The sequence below is a fragment of the Equus quagga genome, chromosome 2 (genome assembly GCF_021613505.1).
Source record: "Equus quagga isolate Etosha38 chromosome 2, UCLA_HA_Equagga_1.0, whole genome shotgun sequence".
NCBI classification, from domain to species: Eukaryota; Metazoa; Chordata; class Mammalia; order Perissodactyla; family Equidae; genus Equus; species Equus quagga.
The window spans coordinates 92,566,722-92,585,454 of record NC_060268.1 but is presented as its reverse complement, the minus strand read 5'-3'; the positions used below and the strand labels follow the sequence as shown (position 1 = coordinate 92,585,454).

At 56.6% G+C, this 18,733-nt stretch overlaps 1 protein-coding gene across 1 annotated transcript in view; it reads right to left on the bottom strand.

Annotated features, from left to right (window-relative positions):
* The window catches only part of SEMA4B (semaphorin 4B), a 35,518-nt gene that overhangs the window by 2,388 nt on the left and 14,397 nt on the right, over positions 1-18,733 (bottom strand). The window contains exons 3-14 of the mRNA XM_046652187.1: positions 7,839-8,002; positions 7,603-7,665; positions 5,865-5,963; positions 5,159-5,270; positions 4,782-4,895; positions 4,493-4,644; positions 3,422-3,603; positions 3,134-3,284; positions 1,907-2,117; positions 1,691-1,806; positions 1,259-1,425; positions 104-189 (exon numbers count right to left, since the gene is read on the bottom strand). Of these exons, the coding sequence (XP_046508143.1) occupies positions 104-189; positions 1,259-1,425; positions 1,691-1,806; positions 1,907-2,117; positions 3,134-3,284; positions 3,422-3,603; positions 4,493-4,644; positions 4,782-4,895; positions 5,159-5,270; positions 5,865-5,963; positions 7,603-7,665; positions 7,839-8,002 (1,617 nt within the window). The remainder of the gene's footprint in view (positions 1-103; positions 190-1,258; positions 1,426-1,690; positions 1,807-1,906; positions 2,118-3,133; positions 3,285-3,421; positions 3,604-4,492; positions 4,645-4,781; positions 4,896-5,158; positions 5,271-5,864; positions 5,964-7,602; positions 7,666-7,838; positions 8,003-18,733) is intronic.

Here is an 18,733-nt window from a genome sequence, read left to right as displayed (position 1 = left end):
AGGCATGAGGAGGATGTGAGGAAGGGCACTTACAGCCACCAGCACCTGCAGTGCCTTCTAAGCAGACTTGGCCCCACTTTCCTCTCCGCCACGGGCACCGTACCTGTTGGTGCAGAAGACCTGGGCCTGGCCGAGGAAGTGTTGCAGAGGTCCCTGGTGTTAGCCCCCTCGATGTCCTGGATCCACGGCCTGAGGACCAACCAGAGTGTGCGATAGGCCGGGAGCCCCCCGTGAGCATGCATCCCCCAACCCTCAGCACTGCACAGGCCCTCATGCAGCCCTGTAGACACAGGCCTTCCAGGGGAAGGGTCTGGGGCTCAGGGACCACCAGGCCCAAAGCAGGCAGAGGCAGACAGCTCCCCAAGGCTGAGTCCTCCCCCTGCAGGGTCTGAGCCTCGTCTCCTCTGTCTACACAGTATGTATTTCAAGAAAAGCTATATAATACTTCCCTGAATTACAAAGGAGTGTGAGCCTTTAAAGAGTCTGGAAGGACAGCTGGATCTATACATTTCCGTCCCTTTTAAAGCAATGCACACGCACTGACTTGTTTAATAAAACATAACAAAGAAGAAAAGTAATTCTTGATGCACTCAGAGCACCTGAAAATCTCAAGCAAGCACAAAGGCTGAAGACACTACAGAAACCACGCACAGTGGGCCACCAGCGACTGGCACGGGGAGACTTTTGGGTGTCCGTCCAGGTGTACTCACACGTGGCTTTTTGAAATATAAAACTAGCACCAGGTGTCCCTCTACGTGAAGCAAGGACACTACAAATGAGACAGGTCTTACTTTTACTTAAAATACGTATTTGTTTGTTTTACACATAGGTAGGAAAATCTGGGAGGATATATATATAGCAAACCTCACTGAGATTCTCTCTTGGCGGTAGGATTGGGGGTAGTTTTTATTTTGTGCTTATCTCTGTTTTCTAAGTTTTCTATAAGAACATTTTATAATCCAAATAGGTTATTCTGAAAACAATTTTTAATGGGTTTGTTAGTGGACCTATGCTGCCCTTGTTTTTTGTTACCATATTTTGAATCAAACATGTTCTCCTTCAAGGCCTGTCACAGCTGTGCCGGCTAGGCCGGACATAATTTATTGTCTGAACTACGGCACTTTTGAATCAGAAGGGGAGCTAATTAGCAGTTATGCTGAGACAGTGGATGCAAATCAGGCTGTGTGGTGATTCTCTGAAGGCCCCAGGGAAGGTGCTGAGGCCAAGTGCACAGGGAGGGGCCTGCAGGAGCTCTCACCTGGAGGCCGCCTCGGGCTGGTAGAGGCTGGCGAGCCTGCAGCTGGAGCCACTCCAAGCGCAGTAAGGGTCCCGGGCGAGGAGGCAGTCCCCACAGCTCTGGTACAGGCTGCAGTTGGCCACGGGCACCTGGACTACACCCGAGTGGGAGGCAGCATACAGCAGGCCCTGCACAGACACAGGGGGATGAGGGGCAGGTGTGGGCAGCCAGGGCCACCACCCATTGCTGCACTTGGCTCAGGGGCCCACAAAGCCACTCCCCAGGAGGCCTCCTCTCATGCTCCCAGGCTCCCCACTGTCTGACAGCTCACACCATGAGCCTGGATTTTTCTGTCCTGAGGGGGCAGAGGAGGAAAAGCTGGGTGGGGACTGCTTGTTAATGATAAAGGGGCGCCCCAAGCCCGTTGCCTGGCCTCCTCCTCTGCCTGCTCACCCCGTTGGTGTCCAGGAGCAGGTTCTGCACGGGCTGTCCTGGCGAGAAGATCTGCAGCTCCTCAATGATGTGCATCCTGGGGCCCACGCCCACCGCCTTATGCAGCCGGCCATCACCTGGAGCAGGGACACCACTCAGGCCCTGGGAAGAGCCGCTGCCCATGACCCAACAGCCACGCCCCCTCGACTCCGAGCCTGTCTTGCTGCAGGTACTCACTGGTGCCCAGGAAGAGGACATCGTAGGTGCGGTGCAGGCCAGGGACGCGGTGTACGGCCACGCGCTGGTAGCGGGCTTCGGGCTGCAGTAGCAGCAGATGGCTGCGGACCTGCCCATCCATCAGGAAGTGGTCCTTGAGGAAGTTCAGCACGCGGTCGGGGAGCTGCAGGGATGAGCTGATCTTCCTCTCCCGGGCACTGTCGGTGATGCACTGAAGGGGAAGGCGGCGTGTGAGGCGAGCGAGTTCAGGGCAGCAGGCAGGACAGCAGCCCGAGGATCCTGCCAGGACTGCTGGCCAGCCTCCTTAGCGGACAGCAGATCTACCCACCCTCGGAAGCCATGGCACATCACGTGCGTTCTGGAGAGAGCCCACACTGCTAATCTGGTATGTGGGCACCGAGGTCCCTGGTTGACAGGGTCTCCTCGCTGTGCCTCCTCCCTGCCTACGCCCTGGCCCTCACCCAGGCCTCAAGAAGCATGACCGCACGTCCTGCTCCTCTGGCATCCTTTCGCCCATGCTCCCAGGAAGCCCTGGCTGAGTGAGGTTCTGAGTGGAGGGGCAGGAAGGGGCCTGCAGTGAGTGCCCACATTGCCTGGGGCTTCCTAGTCTCTCTGCCCGAGGGTGTCCTCTGTAAGAGCCCTGAGCGTTAAAGCCCCCGAGGGACCCTCCACCACTAGGGAGGCACAGGGGTGGTGACAAACATCCCAGCAGGACAACTCAAAGATGCGCTCCACACCCCTCTCAAGGCCCCAGGGGCCCCAGGACGGCCAGCTCACTGACACACCCTTTCTGGCTTGGCTCCCTCCTTTTCTCTTTCCAACTCCCTCAGGCCACCTCCTGGGATCACCCACCAGATCAACTGCTGGCACTCACATCCCTGCCTCAAGGTCTGTTTTGGGAGGAGCAGTATGCTGGAAGGAATAAAGGACTATTTCCCCATGGCCTGGCCATTTGGTCACTCGATAACTAAATAAGGAGCTCACAGCCAAGTGGAGGAGAGGCACGAGGCAACAGACAATTACAAAGGCATGTGAGTGCCGGGAGGGGGACATGGCTGCTCTGCGGGACAGGTCTGAAGGCGTCCCCACATTCACGGTCACACTTAACCCAGCAGGACATGCAGGCCTGAGCTTTTGCCCTCATGTTCAAGATGAGAGAACAGACTTGGGGAAGCCAGGTGATGCCCGTGTGGTATCTTCCACCCTGCAGCAGGCAGTGGTCCTCACCGCTCCGGGCCGAGGCGTGGGCACTCCGTGGGTCACCGTGTACCACTGCTGCGTCTCACGGTTCACCTCCTTGTAGAGGCCGTTGAAGGCCCTCTGCACATCCTTCATAGTGAAGACACAGACGGCAGAGCCCTCTGTGGTCCCCCTGTGCCTACAAAGGAAATGGCTACATTAACTCAAGGGCCCTGGAGCTCAGGATGAGGCCTCCTGGGCGCAAAGGCCAGCTCCTGGGCCCCAGGCACAGCCGCCCCTCACCCTCCCATCCCCATCGAGGTCCTGGGGCCCTACCACTGGGATGTGAAGACCCCGTAGAAAAGGGTGTCATGCCACTCCTTGGGGCTGGGGCTCAGCGTGAAGACGTCCTGCAGCACGTTGAACGGGAAGCCGTCGTCAGGCCGCGAGCACAGCAGCTGGGCCTTCAGGAAGGATGTCCAGCGCTGCTGTAGGACCCGCTCGCCGCCCTCGTCACCCTGGGGGAGGGAGACAGAGGCTGGGCCCGGGCTCAAGTCGGGCCAGGGTGGCAGGCTCGGTGCCCCGCACGGTTCCCTCCCCAGTGGCAGCTGAGACAGACACCAGGAAGGAAGGGCAAGCCAAAGCCAGGACTGAGTTCCAAGTAGAATCCAGAAGCCTTGCAGGTGGCATAGGGGTGCCACCCCAGGAGAGCGCTCTCCTTACTGCGGACGGCCAGAGAAAAGCAGGAGGGAAGTCTGTCTACAAGCACGGAAAGACGTCACGACTCGCTGATGAGCAGAAGGGGAGGCTAAAGTACTGCGTTACAGTACAACTCTTGTTTGTAAATAGTTTTTAAGTAATATAAACACATATATATTTATACATATGCAACAAAAAAGACTAGCAAGGAACATTCTAAAATGTTAACAGCGTCACTTCTTGTGGTGGGGCGGCAGGATCATAACACTAATAGTAACATTTAGTTGTTGTCTACCACGTTTCTAGAAGCTTGACGTGGATTAATTTAATCCGTGTAACAACTCTGAGGGAAGGTTTGTTATTATTGTCACCGGACAGATGAGGAAGCTGGACCTGAGGGGAAAGGACTTGCCTAAGATCACACAACCAGCCGGGCTCCAGACTCTATGCTTTAATCGCAACGCTATATGCCTCTTTATCTTACAAGAGATTATTCTGTGTACTTTTCTGTACTTTCACATTTTTTAAATAAGAAAAAAGGATGAGCTATTTTAACTTAAGAAGAGAGAAAGAGAAGCCGTTAGCCAAGCTGATCCCCTGGAGGACAGGAAAAGGCCATGGGGCTGGGGGTAAGGGGGGCCCTCCTGGCATTTCCTGATCCAGTACCCGGGGAGCCCTGGGGGGTCCCTGGGTGACCCGGCCCCTCACCTTGCAGATGCGGGCGATGCGGGACACGATGGTGTTCTCAAAGAACTCAAACTCCTGGCCAGTCTCGCTGAAGAAGAAGTAGATCTTGTCGTCATCCCCTTGCGAGCTGCCCAGGCTCTCGGGAATATGGGCCGAGGCCACAAAGGCTGGGTCTGTGGGGGCCCATGGGGAGCGCAGAGTCAGCCCAGGAACCCGACAGGCAGACTCTGCTCTCAGGCCCTGCGGGGGAGGGCGCCCCCTCCCTAGGGCTCCCAGGACGGTCACTGGGTGGGTGGAGGGAGGACTTCACCTTGTAGCCAGTTGAGGGAGCTCTCGGTCTTGGTCGGGCGGTGGCTTTGGCTCCGGGAGATGGCCGGGTCATTCCCCTGGAAGCTGCTGACTGTTCCAGTGTAGAGCTCGCCATCTGCCAAGACAACATTCCCATGGGAATGGCCCCTCTCCCCGCTCAGGGCCCAGAGTGACCCCAGTGCTGCCCATCTCACTTGAAGTGGGCAGAGAAGGAAGTGGGAGCCGGGAAAAGCCAAAACCAAGGGCAGCCCGGGGTCACTCCACAGCCCCTGGGAAGCAGCGCAGCGTGGGTGTACCCGCTCAGGCCTGGGGCCCACCCTGCCCACCCAACATGGAGCCTCAATGAGCCCACCCTGCCACCCTGCTCCCAGCACTCACCAACCACCAGGGCCGTGGACTTGAAATTGGGGTCGAAGGGACAACGGCCCTTGCCATCTTCCAGGAGGATGTTCCCCGCCTCGTCCCGGGCTGGGGTGAAGTTCTCCACGTTCTGCAGGGGGGCAGACAGGCGAGCTCAGGGCCACAGCAGGCAATGAGTGGGCTCAGCAGGAAAGGAGGGAGGCGTGCCAGAGAGAGCGGAGGTGTTGGGCCGGCCGTCTCACCCCAGCACCCAGGGCACGGTGCTGGCACCCTCTGGCGTGGGCACTATTAGCCCCAGTGCGCAGAGAAGAGACGAGGCTTAGAAGGGTGATGTGGCCCACAAAGGGGCAGTGACATGACTCCATTGCTGGTGCTCTAACCCACAGCCTCAGAAGGCGGCCCTTCGCTCCGGTGCGTGTAGGGCATAAAGGCAGGGTGGTGTATGTTGAGGAGAGGGTGTGCGGGGTGGGCTGGCGGGAACTGGTGAGAGCAGGGGAGGGAGCTGGAGGCAGCACGAGTCTTGGGTCAGTCAGGATCTCCTTCCCCTGCAGGGCAACCTGGCCATCAGGGCCGGGTCACGGCCCTCAGAGCCCACTGCTGCCAGGAAGCCTCCTGGGCCCCGCCCTTTACCAGGGCTTGGGGCTAGAGAACAGCGCCCTGGGGCAGAAAGCAGGGCAGCTCCAGGCTGGTCGCAGGGAGCCCGAGGCCGAGGACGGGCACTCACGATGTAGGTGCACACGGGACTGAAGGCCGCTGTGCCGCAGGTGAACAGGTGGCTGCTGTTGAGTGGCAGGAGGATCTTGATGTAGTTTTGACAGTCACGCTGGGGAGGGAGGGAGGAGGATGTCAGCTCAAGCACGCCACCGGGGGCACCGCTGAGCTCGACCCAAGGCCAGTCCTGGGCGTGCGGCCTCTGCTCTTGGGCACTTAAGTCCAGGAACAAATGAGAAGCCAGGAGCCTGCCGGGGCAGAGTAGATGGGGGACCACAGAGCGTGTGCTCTGGACGGAGGACCTTGGGGTTCAGCCAGCTCTGTCGTTGGCAAACTTCTCTTCAGTCTGTGGGTGAAGGCACAGAATCCCTCCCCCTTGGGCTGTCTGGCCCCATGAGGGTCCTCTTCAGGTCCTCGGTGACCACAAGTCCCTCCCAACCCAGCTGGGGAGGAAGCCCCACCCAGAGCAGGCGGGAATGCAGGGCCCTGAGCCCTGGGCCCCACACTCCTGTATCACCTCTGCGAGGGTGTCTCACGGGCATCTCCAACCGAGCTTCTGACTGTCCCCCAAAATCTCCTCCGAGATCTTTCCCTTTTCGTTAATGACAGCACCATCTTCCCAGTTGCTGGGGCCCCAAACCTCACAGTCAGCCTCGACTCCTCATCTCTCACTTCCCCCATTTTCCATCAGGAAATCCCAGTGGCCCTATCTTCAAAATACCTCCAGAATCCAACCAGTTCTCTCCCCGTTTATGGTCCCACCCTGATGTGAGCCACCATCACCTCCCGCCCCTCACTGGTCTCCCTCCCTCGGTCCTCACCCCCCAGAGGCTGCGCTCCACCACGGCGGCCAGAGGGACCCTTTTAAAACACACGTCACACCATGCCACCCTCTGCTCAGCCCTCTCTCCAGTGGACCCCCAAGTACGTCACTCAGAGTGAAACCCAGAGTCCTGCTCCTCCAGGAAACCCAGGGTCAACTCCCTCACCGCCTTCCAGTCTTCGCTCAGATGCCACTTTTTTAATGAACTGTAACCCGACAACCTTTTAAACGGACTGATCTTTGCCTGTTGTTCTTCCTTCTTTCTCACAATTATACCTCCAGTGTGTAAAAGCACCTGGGCACAGAGCAGGTGATCAATAAGTGTGCGCTGAGTCTCAGAAGTCAGGGGCAGTCAGGAGTCGACCTGCGTCCTGACCCCAAGTCTGGTGCTCTTTTGCCCTCACCTTAGCCACCACCTGCTGCACACAGGACCAGGGGGTCCCTGGGGATGGTGGGGAGTCCTCCAGAGAACCCCAGGCTGGACCAGACCCCACCGAGTGGTCTGGCCAAAACCAAACCAGAATCTGTCAGACTGGCCATGACAGGCAGCCCCGAGCGGGATTCGACCCCACCCCACCAGTCGCTGGTCATGCTGGGTGCTGGCCTTCATGTGGCTCTTAGCATGTACCAGGTGCCTTATCCTGTTAGCTCAGTGAATCCTCAGGGTAAGCCCATCGAGGTAGGCCTCATGCTCCCCACTTTACAGGTGGGGATACTAAGGCTCAGAGAGGCAGAGCGACTTGTCCAAGGTCAGAGAGATAATAAGTATAGGGCTGAGATCCAGACGCAAGTGTGGCCATCGCAAAAGCCTATGCTCTTTCCATCACAGCTGGCTGCAGCTGCCCCACCCTCCTGCCTCCGACCCGGGTCCCAGTCTACCACACTCCATCCCTCCTTTGGCCCAGGTCGCCTCCAGGTGCTGGCTCACCTGTGGGTCCTTGCCCTTGAAGCTGCACTGCTGTTTCCTGTCTGCATCTGCGCTCCACAGGAGCTGGGGAGGAGAAGAGGAAGGTCAGTGCGCAAGTAGGATGGAGGACACGCCGGGCCTCTCCTCTCCCCTCTCCTGTCTGCAGCATCCTCAGACCCAGAAGACCCATCTTCCTGTCCATCTTCCCCTCTGCCATCCTCTGCCCAGCCTAGCCAGCCCCGGGCATCATCTCTCACCTCCTGGTACCCTCCGTCTGGCAGGAAGCTGATGCTGCTATTGAGCGCAAAGAGGGCCTCTCGGGCACCCACATACAGGGTCTCACCATCCTTGCTCAGCAGAAGGGCCGTGTAGTTGGAAATGTTTCCAGCTTCAAATCTGAGAAATGGCCGCTCTTCAGAGCCTGGGGAGAGGAAGATAGACATTACCTGGGGGCCACCTCTCCCACGAGAACCCTCTTACAGCAACCTCTAGAATGGGCCAATCTGATTGAACGCAGATCAGCAAGGCAGTGGGTGGCAAGGGGCTGGGGACAACGGAATCAGGCTTAATGGGGAGCAGCATTCCTGGACTCTCAAACACTATGTAGGAAACAAATGCACAAAGATGAATGTGAAAAAACATTAATTAGAGCACCATTCATATTAATGAAAAATTGAAACAACCGAAATGTCCAACCACAGGGGACTGGGTGTAAATAAATCCTAATACTTCACTTGATGGAATACTATGCAGCTGGTAAAACTGATGTTGTATCAGAAACCCCAGAAAAACAAGCAAAGTTATATAAGAAAGGCATGGTCAAAATAGGAAGTGAGCTAAAATATGAAGAGACGGTGTTTGAGCACATAACAGAATATTAGAAAGTACATTTATCACTCTCCTTTGAGCGGCACTAGACCCACAGAGAGGGACTTGCAAGGACAGCCCACTCCTTGGCCCGACACGATTTACACTGGCAGAAGAATGCAAACACAGGGCACTAGTCTTCAACTCTTAACACCACCACACAGTCACTCATGGAAGACTGATGGGTATTAAACAGGATGTAAATGTTATCATCCTTGACCTCAGAACCTTGAATGTACAAGACAGACACAGTGATGCAGGGGGTGGGGGAGTTAAGGAAACAGGGGACTCTCTCTAACTTCCTCTGAAAGCAGGTGGCCACAAGATACTGTCAATGGTCAATGGAACAAGAAACTAAGCTTTTGGTGTACTAAACTGTGACCAAATATAGTGGCTGAAAATGTTAGGAGGGGTGGGGAATGGTGATGGATGTGATGGAAAGCCTTATTTTTCTCAGTAGCAAATCAGTAAGTCAGATAATCCAAGAAACAGTGGTATAAGCATTTTTCCTAAATATACAGAGGAAACTACTATTTAGCAAGAAGTCTAAATGATTAAAAGTTGCCCCTTTTAACCAGGCCTGGGTTGGGGAAACTGAGGCAGTTGTTGCTTTTCATAATAAGTCCTTCTATACTTAAAAAAAAAAAATTATGTGCATGTATCATTGATAGAAATTTTAAATATCTTTCTTGTTGTAATAACAAGGAAAGATACTAATTATCTACTGCTAAGTGAAAATGAAGGTTATAAAATAGTATGTACAGTTAGAGTCTATTTTTTTGTGGGAAAAATACAAGCATAGAGAAAAAAAAGCCGTGGGGCCAGCCTGGTGGTGTTGTGGTTAAGTTTGCGCACTCTGCTTGGGCGGCCCAGAGTTCGTGGGTTGGGATCCCAGGCGCGGACCTAGCACCACTTGTCAAGCCACACTGTGGTGGCATCCCACATAAAATAGAGGAAGATGGGCACAGGTGTTAGCTCAGCGACAATCGTCCTCAAGCAAAAAGAGGAAAATTGGCAACAGATGTTAGCTCAGGGCCAATCTTCCTCACGAAAAACATAAAAGAAAAAATATCCAGAAAGATGAATGACAAAATGCTGAAAAGTGGTATCCCTGGAGGGATTTGAGGTGGTTTTTTTTCCCTTTTCATTTGTTATCATTTTTGGATTCTACAGTTTATACTCATGTAATGCTAAAGAAATAAATTAGAGAGGTGGAGAGGAAGAAGAAAAAAATAAACACACACAGATCTATCCACCAGGGTACTGTTTGTGCTTTGAGTGACTAATGGGTTTGGAGAGAAATTATTTTAAAAATTCTAAGCAGCTGATAAAGAAAGAAAAACAAGCAGAAAGCAGCACGCTGCAACCTCAGGCACCTCTGACTGACCAGGGAGTGACCACCACGCACACAAACAGGCTCATGAAGCTGAGGAAGCAGAAAGTGCCACATGCCAACAACGCAGTCGTGAAGGAGGCTCCATGTGTGTTCACACCGTGAGTGTGTTTACATACCCCCGGCCTGGTTCCACAAACGGTGAGGAAACAAGCAAAGGAAGGTAGTGAAACAGACAGACCAAAGTCAGGAGCAGAGGAAAAAAACAAATCTGAAGAAAACATCTAAACCAGAAGGGAAGGGCAGAGTCACACGAGCAGGTGATAAGGTCCTCACACAGTTAGCAGAGATGGGCTGCACGATTAGGGCTGAGCCTCCCAGTGGCCAAAGAGAAAAGGGAAAAGAAGTTACCTTGTCCTTACTGTCTAAGAGGAGGAACACACACCAGCCTTTCTGGGGAAGCTAAGCTTTTTACCTAGCCACTCATGCTCAGGTGGGACTTCCGGGCAAATGTACCGGGATATGGGATGGACAGCATCCCACCAGCAAACAGGATGAGGGAGTTTGCAAGGCATTCCTCACAACGTCTCCTGGTGAGAGAAGGTGGTGCCATAAAGTGACCAGTGCAGGAATCCACGGGGGAACGTGTGCGGCTCTGCGCTGGGAGGCTTATCACTCTAGAACCAGAGTTAGAACTGGGGCTGTGCTGGGAATTCACAGGGAAGGTCCTGCCTCATGTCTAGAGCCAAAACTCTGCTCCTGAAACCACACAGGGCAGCTGCGGTTGGAGAAGCCAAGGCCTCTCTGAACTATAGTCCGGAATCACACTAGACTCTAGGTCTTCTGCCTCAAATTCCCGACTCCTCACCACTTCCTTTTGGCACTCGACACACTGGGAGGCCCAAGGAAAGTTTCCGGCACTCACCCCCGACCTCTCCTAACCAAGAAATTTCCCAGCACACTAGGGCCCAATTATGTTGCTTGTACTTTGTGCTGATGAGCTCATGAGTCTTCTGGAACAAGCAGCCTGACCTTCTGGTGCTCTGTTCCTGGGAAGAACCCCCCACTGGCCCCCACAGGACCTCCTGAGACGGTGCTGAGCTAGACACGTTGTGGATTTAACTCCCCACCAGCCCAGATGACCCTCTGAGGCTGGGACTGTGGGATCCCCGTTTACAAGTGAAGAAGTTAGCGCCCAGAGAGACGAAGCAGTGTCCACACAGCCCACGGTGAAAAGGAGCTCTCCTCCCCGAGCCCGTGCTCTGCCAACGGCAGGACGCAGCAGCGTCGCCCGCCTGCAAGATCTAAAGCCCAGAGCTGGCCCGCCCCTGGGGGTTTTGCCACTGCTGACCTGGGAGGGGCCTGGGGAGGTGCGATGTCACAAGCTCCCGGGGGTTCTGAAGGGGGACGTCCAAGAACCACACGTGGGGAAGAACCGTGTAAAACCTTCTGTAGGGCCGTGTTGACGTCAGTCATCTCACTGAGCTGCAGTTTCCTCATACGTTTATCATGGGGATAATGAAAAAATAAAACCCACAGGGGTCTCCGGAGGAGTCACTGAGACCAGGGCCACTGCTACTGCAGTTCCCCCCTTATTTTTCTGAAAGCGGGGGCTGGTTCAAATCTGCCAATGCTTATCTGTCTGCAGAGGAGGGATGTTGCCACCCCAGGCGGGCGGGTCTGTAAGTCCGGACAGGTTGGAATCTGTCCAGATACAGAAAGGCCCAAAGGTCAGAGATAAGCCAAGTCCAGGAGGCAGCTCAGCCCACTCAGGCCTGGGAGGGGGTGGAAATCTGGGAGGACAGAGCACAGCCGGGCTGGGGGGCAGCCAGGGTGCCAGCCGCCCATCCCTGGTCCAGCCCAGCCCTCCAAACAAGCGAGCTGCTCAAGAACCCCCCCATCTCCTCCTGTCACATTGGGAGTACAGTCAGTGAAACGGCAGAGGGATAGAAAACGCCTCACAGAAGTGGGTGAGGGGCCCCTTACGCCACACATTCCCATTCTGGGGAGTCCCCTCTTTCGTCCCTCTACCCTGAGCTGCTCAGACCCAGAGCCGTGGCGTCCTGAAGGCCTTGCGCCCCACGATCCCCTTGCCCTGTGGACCTCACCGGCACTAGTCAGCGGGGCTGACTTCCCAACTAGCAGTCTCAACGAGACAGAGTCAGAGTGCAGACTCTAGAGTCAGAGACCCAGGTTCAAATCCTGGGTCTGCCACTTACTAGCTGTTTGTCATCAGGACAAGCCAATTAACATCTTGGAGCCTCACTTTCCTTATCTGTGAAAGGGTGATAATGGCACCTTGCCTCACAGGCTTGTTAGGAGGAGAAACGAGATTACGTATGTAAATAATAATATACATAATAACTCACATTTACTGAGAGCCTTACTCAAAACAACTGTGCACACGTTAGCACAGTGTTGGCATGGTGTCTGGCACGCGATCAAAACTCAAGTGGATCAAAAATAAAATCCAAAAGCCCTGTAGGAAATCCAGGCCAGTGAGAGCCACCGAGGAGCATACAGGGCTGCCTGGAAGAACCGGGCCCCCCTCGTCCTCATGGTTAAAAAGCCCCTTCTGGGCGATGTGAACTCAGGCCTGGGGGTCACGCAGGGTCTCATGGCCAACCAGAGGGCATCAGCTCAGAGGCGGGGCGGGTGCCAGGCACGTGCGCTGTGCGTGAGCTGGTCCCTGCTCAGTGGTGTTCCGAGTGGCGCTCCTGCGTGCGCACCCAGGTGCCTGGGGTCGTCTCCAGTCACTGCACATACGTCTGTGCGGGCCCGGCCTGAGCTTGCCCGTGTGTGTGTGTGTGTGTGTGTGTGTGTGTGTCCTACTGCAGGGCCTGCCCGTGCTTGTGTGTTTGCTCTGGGGTGCTATTTGTGCAGAAGTGACTGGGAGGGCATGTTTGTGCACTCTGTTTCCTGGGAGTGCTGCCTCCCCTTAGGGTCAGTCTTAGCTTCTTGCTGTTCTGTGAGGCTCATGTGGCAAAGAGGGTGTCTCGTGGGGGCTCCCCGGCTGCCTGTGCTGCTCAGACATCCTGCGCATCCACTACCCGCCAGGCGGGTGAGCGCAGGATGGAGAAAGCCAGGCTGCCCGAGGCTGTGGCCGCTTCTCCCAGGAGCAATGAAACCTGTCCACCTGGACAGGCCTGAGCTGGTGGCGTCCACAGGTCTCCAAGAAGGCAGGGCAGGGGCTGGCTTGGGGCTGTCAGGAGCCAAGCCTCCTCCGAGAGGGCATGTTGGGTTGGCCATGTCGGAGCCACTGCAGGGCCACACGCCCCCAACCCCGGGGCCTGGGGCTCCCAGCAGGAAGTGATGTGGCAACAACTCAGCCCCTAGCCTCACCTAGAGCTTCGCCCCTTCCCTGTGACTCAGCAGGAAGCTTGGAGCTCTCTGAGGTGAGACAGGAATACGGCTCAGCACCGTCCCCACCCGGGGCAGTCCCCACCCAGGGCAGGCCAGCCAGAGAGCTGCAGCAGCTGTGACTCAGAGCCGCACCCCACCTTTCTTCACCATGGCTGCCAGCGCTCCAGCAGACGCTGACCTGGCCCTGACGTCCCGCCCTCCACAGGTCCCAGCAGGATTAGGCCAGAAAACAGCAGCTTCCCCGTGCAGTCGGAGCCAGGAAGGTGCCCCCACTGGGGAAGGCAGCCAGCTGCCCCTCAGCTCAAATCACAAAGTCCCCAGAGAGGGCTCTGGGCCTGGGACAAGTCCCTGGGAGCCTCCCCAGGAGGCCCTGTTGGGGCACCTCTTCCCTAGGGAGTCACACAGGACCCTTGGACCCACTTGTACCAGCAGGAGCACCACTTCCAGGATGAGTGCTGACTCGGCAGCAAACCAGGGCACAGCAGCTGACCTGGCCGCACACCCTCCCTCCTCGCCGCCCAAGTACTGGGGAGGGGCAGGCTGAAGGGCCGGAAGCGGCTGGCCAAATCCTGCCACCACCAGGCCAGTGCCAGGCCAGAGTCCCCAGGAACTCACGGCAGGGGATGGTGGGGGATGAGGGTCTGTGTGCCAGAAGTCCTCCCCATGGACTAAGGGAACCAAGAAAGGCAAGAAGGCAAGGGACCCCAGCACAGAAGCATCCAGCGTTCCTGGGGCAGGCACCCTCAGGGAAGCCTGCCTCCCAGCTGGCCGCTGCCACGGCCCCAAGCCCCAACCGAGCAGGCCAGGAGGCCCTGCCAGAATCACCAGGTGTCCCCCAGCCCCTCACAGAACCTCTCCCTTGTGCCCATCTGGCCAGCAGACCCTTAATCTGGGACGTGTCACGAGCTGCCATCACCTTGGGAACCTGACCTCCAGCCACACCTCCCAGGACCAAGGTCAGCTCCCCTGGCCCTCGGCTCAGGGGCTGGCTGTTCCCAGCGACCACTCTCTCTCTCCGAGGTCTCGGCCCTGGGGTCCACCTCCTTGTCTCACAGAGGTCCCTCCTTTGTCTGAGGAAATGGGGGCCATGGGCATAAACAACCTCAACTTCCTGTCAGCCCCCCATCTCCTCAGAGAGCAAGTCCTATGTCACTGACCTCTGCCTCCCAGAAAGCACTATTCTCCTTCAATGTCCATCCTAGAAATTTGTGTGCCTCCCTCCTCCCATCCTCAGCCAAATTCCTGAAGAGAAGAGCTGCCCGGTGCCGTCTCCACTCCTCACCTCCCACTCGCTCCTCCACTGGGGGTCAGGCCTCGACCAGCCCACGCTCGCCCGGGCCCAGGCATCGCCTCACTGCCCAAGCCCGGGTGCTGAGGGACACGGCCTCGGTGGCATGCGGCCTTGTGGAGGTCCCCTGTCCTCGAGGTGTCTGCCACACCGGTCTCAGGGGTCACTTCACGTCTCCCTCCTGTTCTTCTCGGCCTCCACCCCTGCAAGAGCTACCATGCTGTAGCGCTCACTAAGCACTTCAAATGGGTTCACGCGGGGAATCCTAGCCAGGCTGCTGTGAGGCAGGTGTCACCACCTGTGTCTTTCAGGCGAGAGAACTGAGGCACACTCGAGCAGCTCGCCCTCGGTCACCCAGCTGGGAAGAGTGGTGGGGCTGGGATCTGAACCGGGGCCGCCGGCTCTAGGGTCCCGTTATTAGCCACCCTTCAGCCTCTCCAGGGTTTGCTCCTGAATGTTCTTGCTCCCTGGGGTCTGCCCTTGGGCCACACATTCATGCTCGTCGCTTCAACGATCCCGATGCTGGCAACCCCAGATCTCTTCTCCCAGTGCCGATCTTGCTCCAGCACACCAGAGCCCCCTCTGCGGAGACCCTCCACGGCTCCTGCCACCGCCGCCTCCTTCCAGACTCACTCCTTGCCTGGGGGTCTTGCCTTTCTGTGTGGCGCCACCGGCCTGGATAAAAACCTGGATGTCACATTTCTCCCTCCCTCTCCCTCAACCACAGAGGACATCTAATCCATCGCCAAATCCTGCCCATCTTCCTCCTCAATATTTCCCAAACTCATTCCCCTCACTATCCCCCCTACCACAGTCCTGAACCCGCCTCCTGGTTCACCCTCTCCCCGGGGTCCCCCAAGCTGCTGTGCTGCAGCAGAGGGCTCTGGGGACTCACTGTCCTGTGTGACCCTCAACTGCGTCCCAATGTCCAAGCCCCAAACCCACCAGCCCCTCCACAGGCCCTCCCGTTTCAACAGAGGGACACCGGACAGCAAACTGCCACTCAAGGTCCCACCTCCCATCTCCAGGCTTTGCTCAGACAGCCCTCCTGCCCGGAATGCCCTTCCTTTTGACTGACTCCTACTCATTCTCTGAGATTCAGCTTGGTTTCACCTCCTCCAGGAGCCCTTCCCAAACCCCCAGCTGGGCGAGGGCCCTTCTCTGTGCGCCCAGCACTTCCTGTCGACACCTCTCACGGTACGCTGGCCACACTGTTGGATGACAATGGGCTTTCTGTGCCTGTTTCTTCCACCAAGTGCCTTGAGGATCAAGACTGTCTCATCTATATGTGTATCACCTGGCCAGGTGAGTGCCAAGGAGTTGTTCAATAAACATCTGTTGACTGAATGAATGACGGACAGAATCCTAAGCTCCAGTTCGGGGTGCTCTGGTCCAGAGAGGGGCCCCAGATTCAAATGGGGGCAGTCTGGAGGTCCCGAAGCCTCAAGCTCGCACGCAAGAATGTGTCTGAGCACCTCCCTGCTCCACCCCTCCCCAAAGCCCTGACCGCTCAGTCCTGGAGCCCCAGGGCCCAGACAGAAGTGTGACAGCTGAAAGTGCTGAGGGAAACAGGACAGAGGCCACAGGGACCGGAAAGGGGAGTCACAAAGCTGGTGTGTGAGCCCTGATTTTTGTCACTGACCAGCCGTGCAACCCTGGACAAAGTAGCTGCTGTCTCTGAGAGGGAGCCCTTGTGGGGCTGCTGGGAAGACCAAGTAAAATGCAGCATGTGGAAGTGTCAAGCCCCGCTCCCAGGTTAGGGCATCACCAACAATCAGGATTGGCCCTACCCATGCCCCCCACCCTTGCTCTGAGTAAACACCCAGCACCCTGGCCACACCAGAAGCTCAGCGTGCAGGGAAGAGGAGACAGGGCAGGAGGGTACAGCCACCGGGAGGCAGGAGCCCCCTGAAGGGGTGGCTGCTCCTTAGCCCCAAATGCTGGCTGCTGAATGGAGTGGGGGCCATTTCATTCTTCAGAAGAGCTGGAAACCTGGCTTTTTATATGAAAGTTCCTGAGTTTTAAATATCAGCAACTAATTAAAGTTTTTCTAAAACACTTGGAGGCCAAACAAAATAGACCTCCAGGCTGGCTCCAGCGACCGCTCTCCTGTCGGTGAATCTCCGAGACATTGGTCCCCAGTCTCATGCACCCGATTCCTGAGCAAGTCGGCCCTACCTCCAAGCGTGGCCATGTCATCAGGAGCCTCCGTTGCATCCCTCGCCCCATCCAGGGAGTGAGCTCAGTAGATTTCTTTACCAGATGGAAATATATAACCTGTCAGTTACTCAAGGGCTGAGCTGGGTCATTCTGCTGCTTTTGCACATTTCACAGGTGAAGCAGGAGGCAGCTGTTCTAACGGAAAGAATGTGCTTCTTGAGTCAGAGAGTTTGTGGTCCAAGGCTTGGCCCCAAACCTTTCTAGCTGAGTGACCTCGACAATATGAGTTAGCTCTCTGAACCTCACTCCTGCCTCTGTGCGAGATGGAACAATACTGCCTCCACGGCCAAGGGCAGCGCCCGGCACACACAGCGCTCCATCCTGAGCGGCTTTCTGATAGCATCTCTCCTCCTGATAGCATCTCTCAGAGGACGGGTAAGGGGGGCCAAAAAGGGGCAGAGAGTCAATCCACTTGGCCCCTCTTTAGGAGTTACAATAGAATAACAGGTTTCTGTGGACTATCTACCGTCCCCACTGGAACCTCCTCGTCACAGGCCTCCCCCCTCTCTGAACCCCACTAAGCTGCCAGGATGGGCTTCTCACACGGACCCACGAGTGCAGACCAGAGAGGTCCCATGGAGAGCAGGGCAGGTCACAGGCTTGGGGGGCAGAGCTATATGACTGGGACAGAATACTTCCCCTCTCTGAACCTCAGCTATCTTATCTGTAAAGTGGGGCTAATTCTATCTACCACGTAGTGGAAACATGACAACTAAATGCCTGGTGCCCACAGGAGCTCTGTATCTGTCACCTCACCTTCTACCTTCTTCTAGGCACTGAACGCTAGAACACAAACATAAGGAGGCCAGCTGTGCCACCTGAGGGCTGGAAGGCTGGCTCCTGCCCTGTAGTGGAGATGGTTGCATGGGAGTGGCGGTTAAAGAGTGACCAGGGAGACTGCACAGGGCGAGGAGCAGGGGAAAGGCTTGGGAACGGCAGGAGATGGAGTGGGGCCCTGATGGGACCTCAGGTATCTGTCCCAAGATAGCTATCTCTGAGTAAGCCACTCTCCCTCCTGGACGCAGGAGAGCACTGCCAGGACGGGGAGGTGGGCTTGCAACAAGAAGGGGCAGGGGGCAAAGCAGCAGGGGCTGCTGAGGGCAAGCCGGCCTAGACCACGGGAGTCTCACGTTCTGTTCCCCCTCTTCCCCCTCACCCGCAGGAGGTCCACATAAGACGCTCTCCACCGATCCTGAGCACCCATGGGGGTGGAGGGTGGGGCCACAGGAAGGAGTAATGGACAACATGGCCCGTGTCCAGCCCTTTCTCCAGGCCCGGTGCCATCCTCTCCATCTCCCTTATCTGGAGGATGAATGTGCAGGTATATCCAGATGTGCCCCAAAAGTTGTGCAAGCTTAGAGTTTTGCTAGGCCGGCACGCAGGCGTTTCGACACCCAGCTGAATGTAGGTTATGCAGAGGGCAGAGCGGAACGGGCGAGGGGCAGGGAGGAGGAAGCGGTGCCGTCCAGCCCCAGGCAGAGGAGGTTCTTGGGGCAGGGGACTGTGGAAGAGCTGAACCAGGAGCACTTGAAAAGCGGACTAAATGAAGCAGGACCCCTGGGGACGACCTCCATCAGCCCTTGCGGGACTTGCTTTGTCTTCCAGCCCAGGACAGGGGGTGAGGGCTGCCCACTTCGTTCCTGGCCTGGGAGTCTTGGCCCCTAGCAGAGGGCCTGCATACAGCCTGGCTCAGTGTCTACCAAAGTGACGCAAATAACCTCACGGAGCAAGGCAGGCAGAAACTTCCACCGCAGAGAACAGAAGCTGCTACTTTTTACTGGGGACGCAGCACGAGCCAGGCCCCGTGCCAAACGCTTTACATACGTTATTCCACGTAATCCTCTCAGGCCCCCGAGAGATGGCCCTGCTGTCATTCCTATGTGAGTCTTGCCAATGTGAGGAATGGGCTTAGAGGCGGCCGGAAGGGAGGTGGTACAGGTGGGAAGGGAGGCCAGCTAGTCTTCAAGGCCGGGCTCTTGGCACCCACAGTCACAGCTCTTTCCACTGGGCTCTGAAGGGCCCTGAAGATGCGGGACCACAGGACAGAGCAGAAGACAAATGCTCACGTGCAACTGAGACCA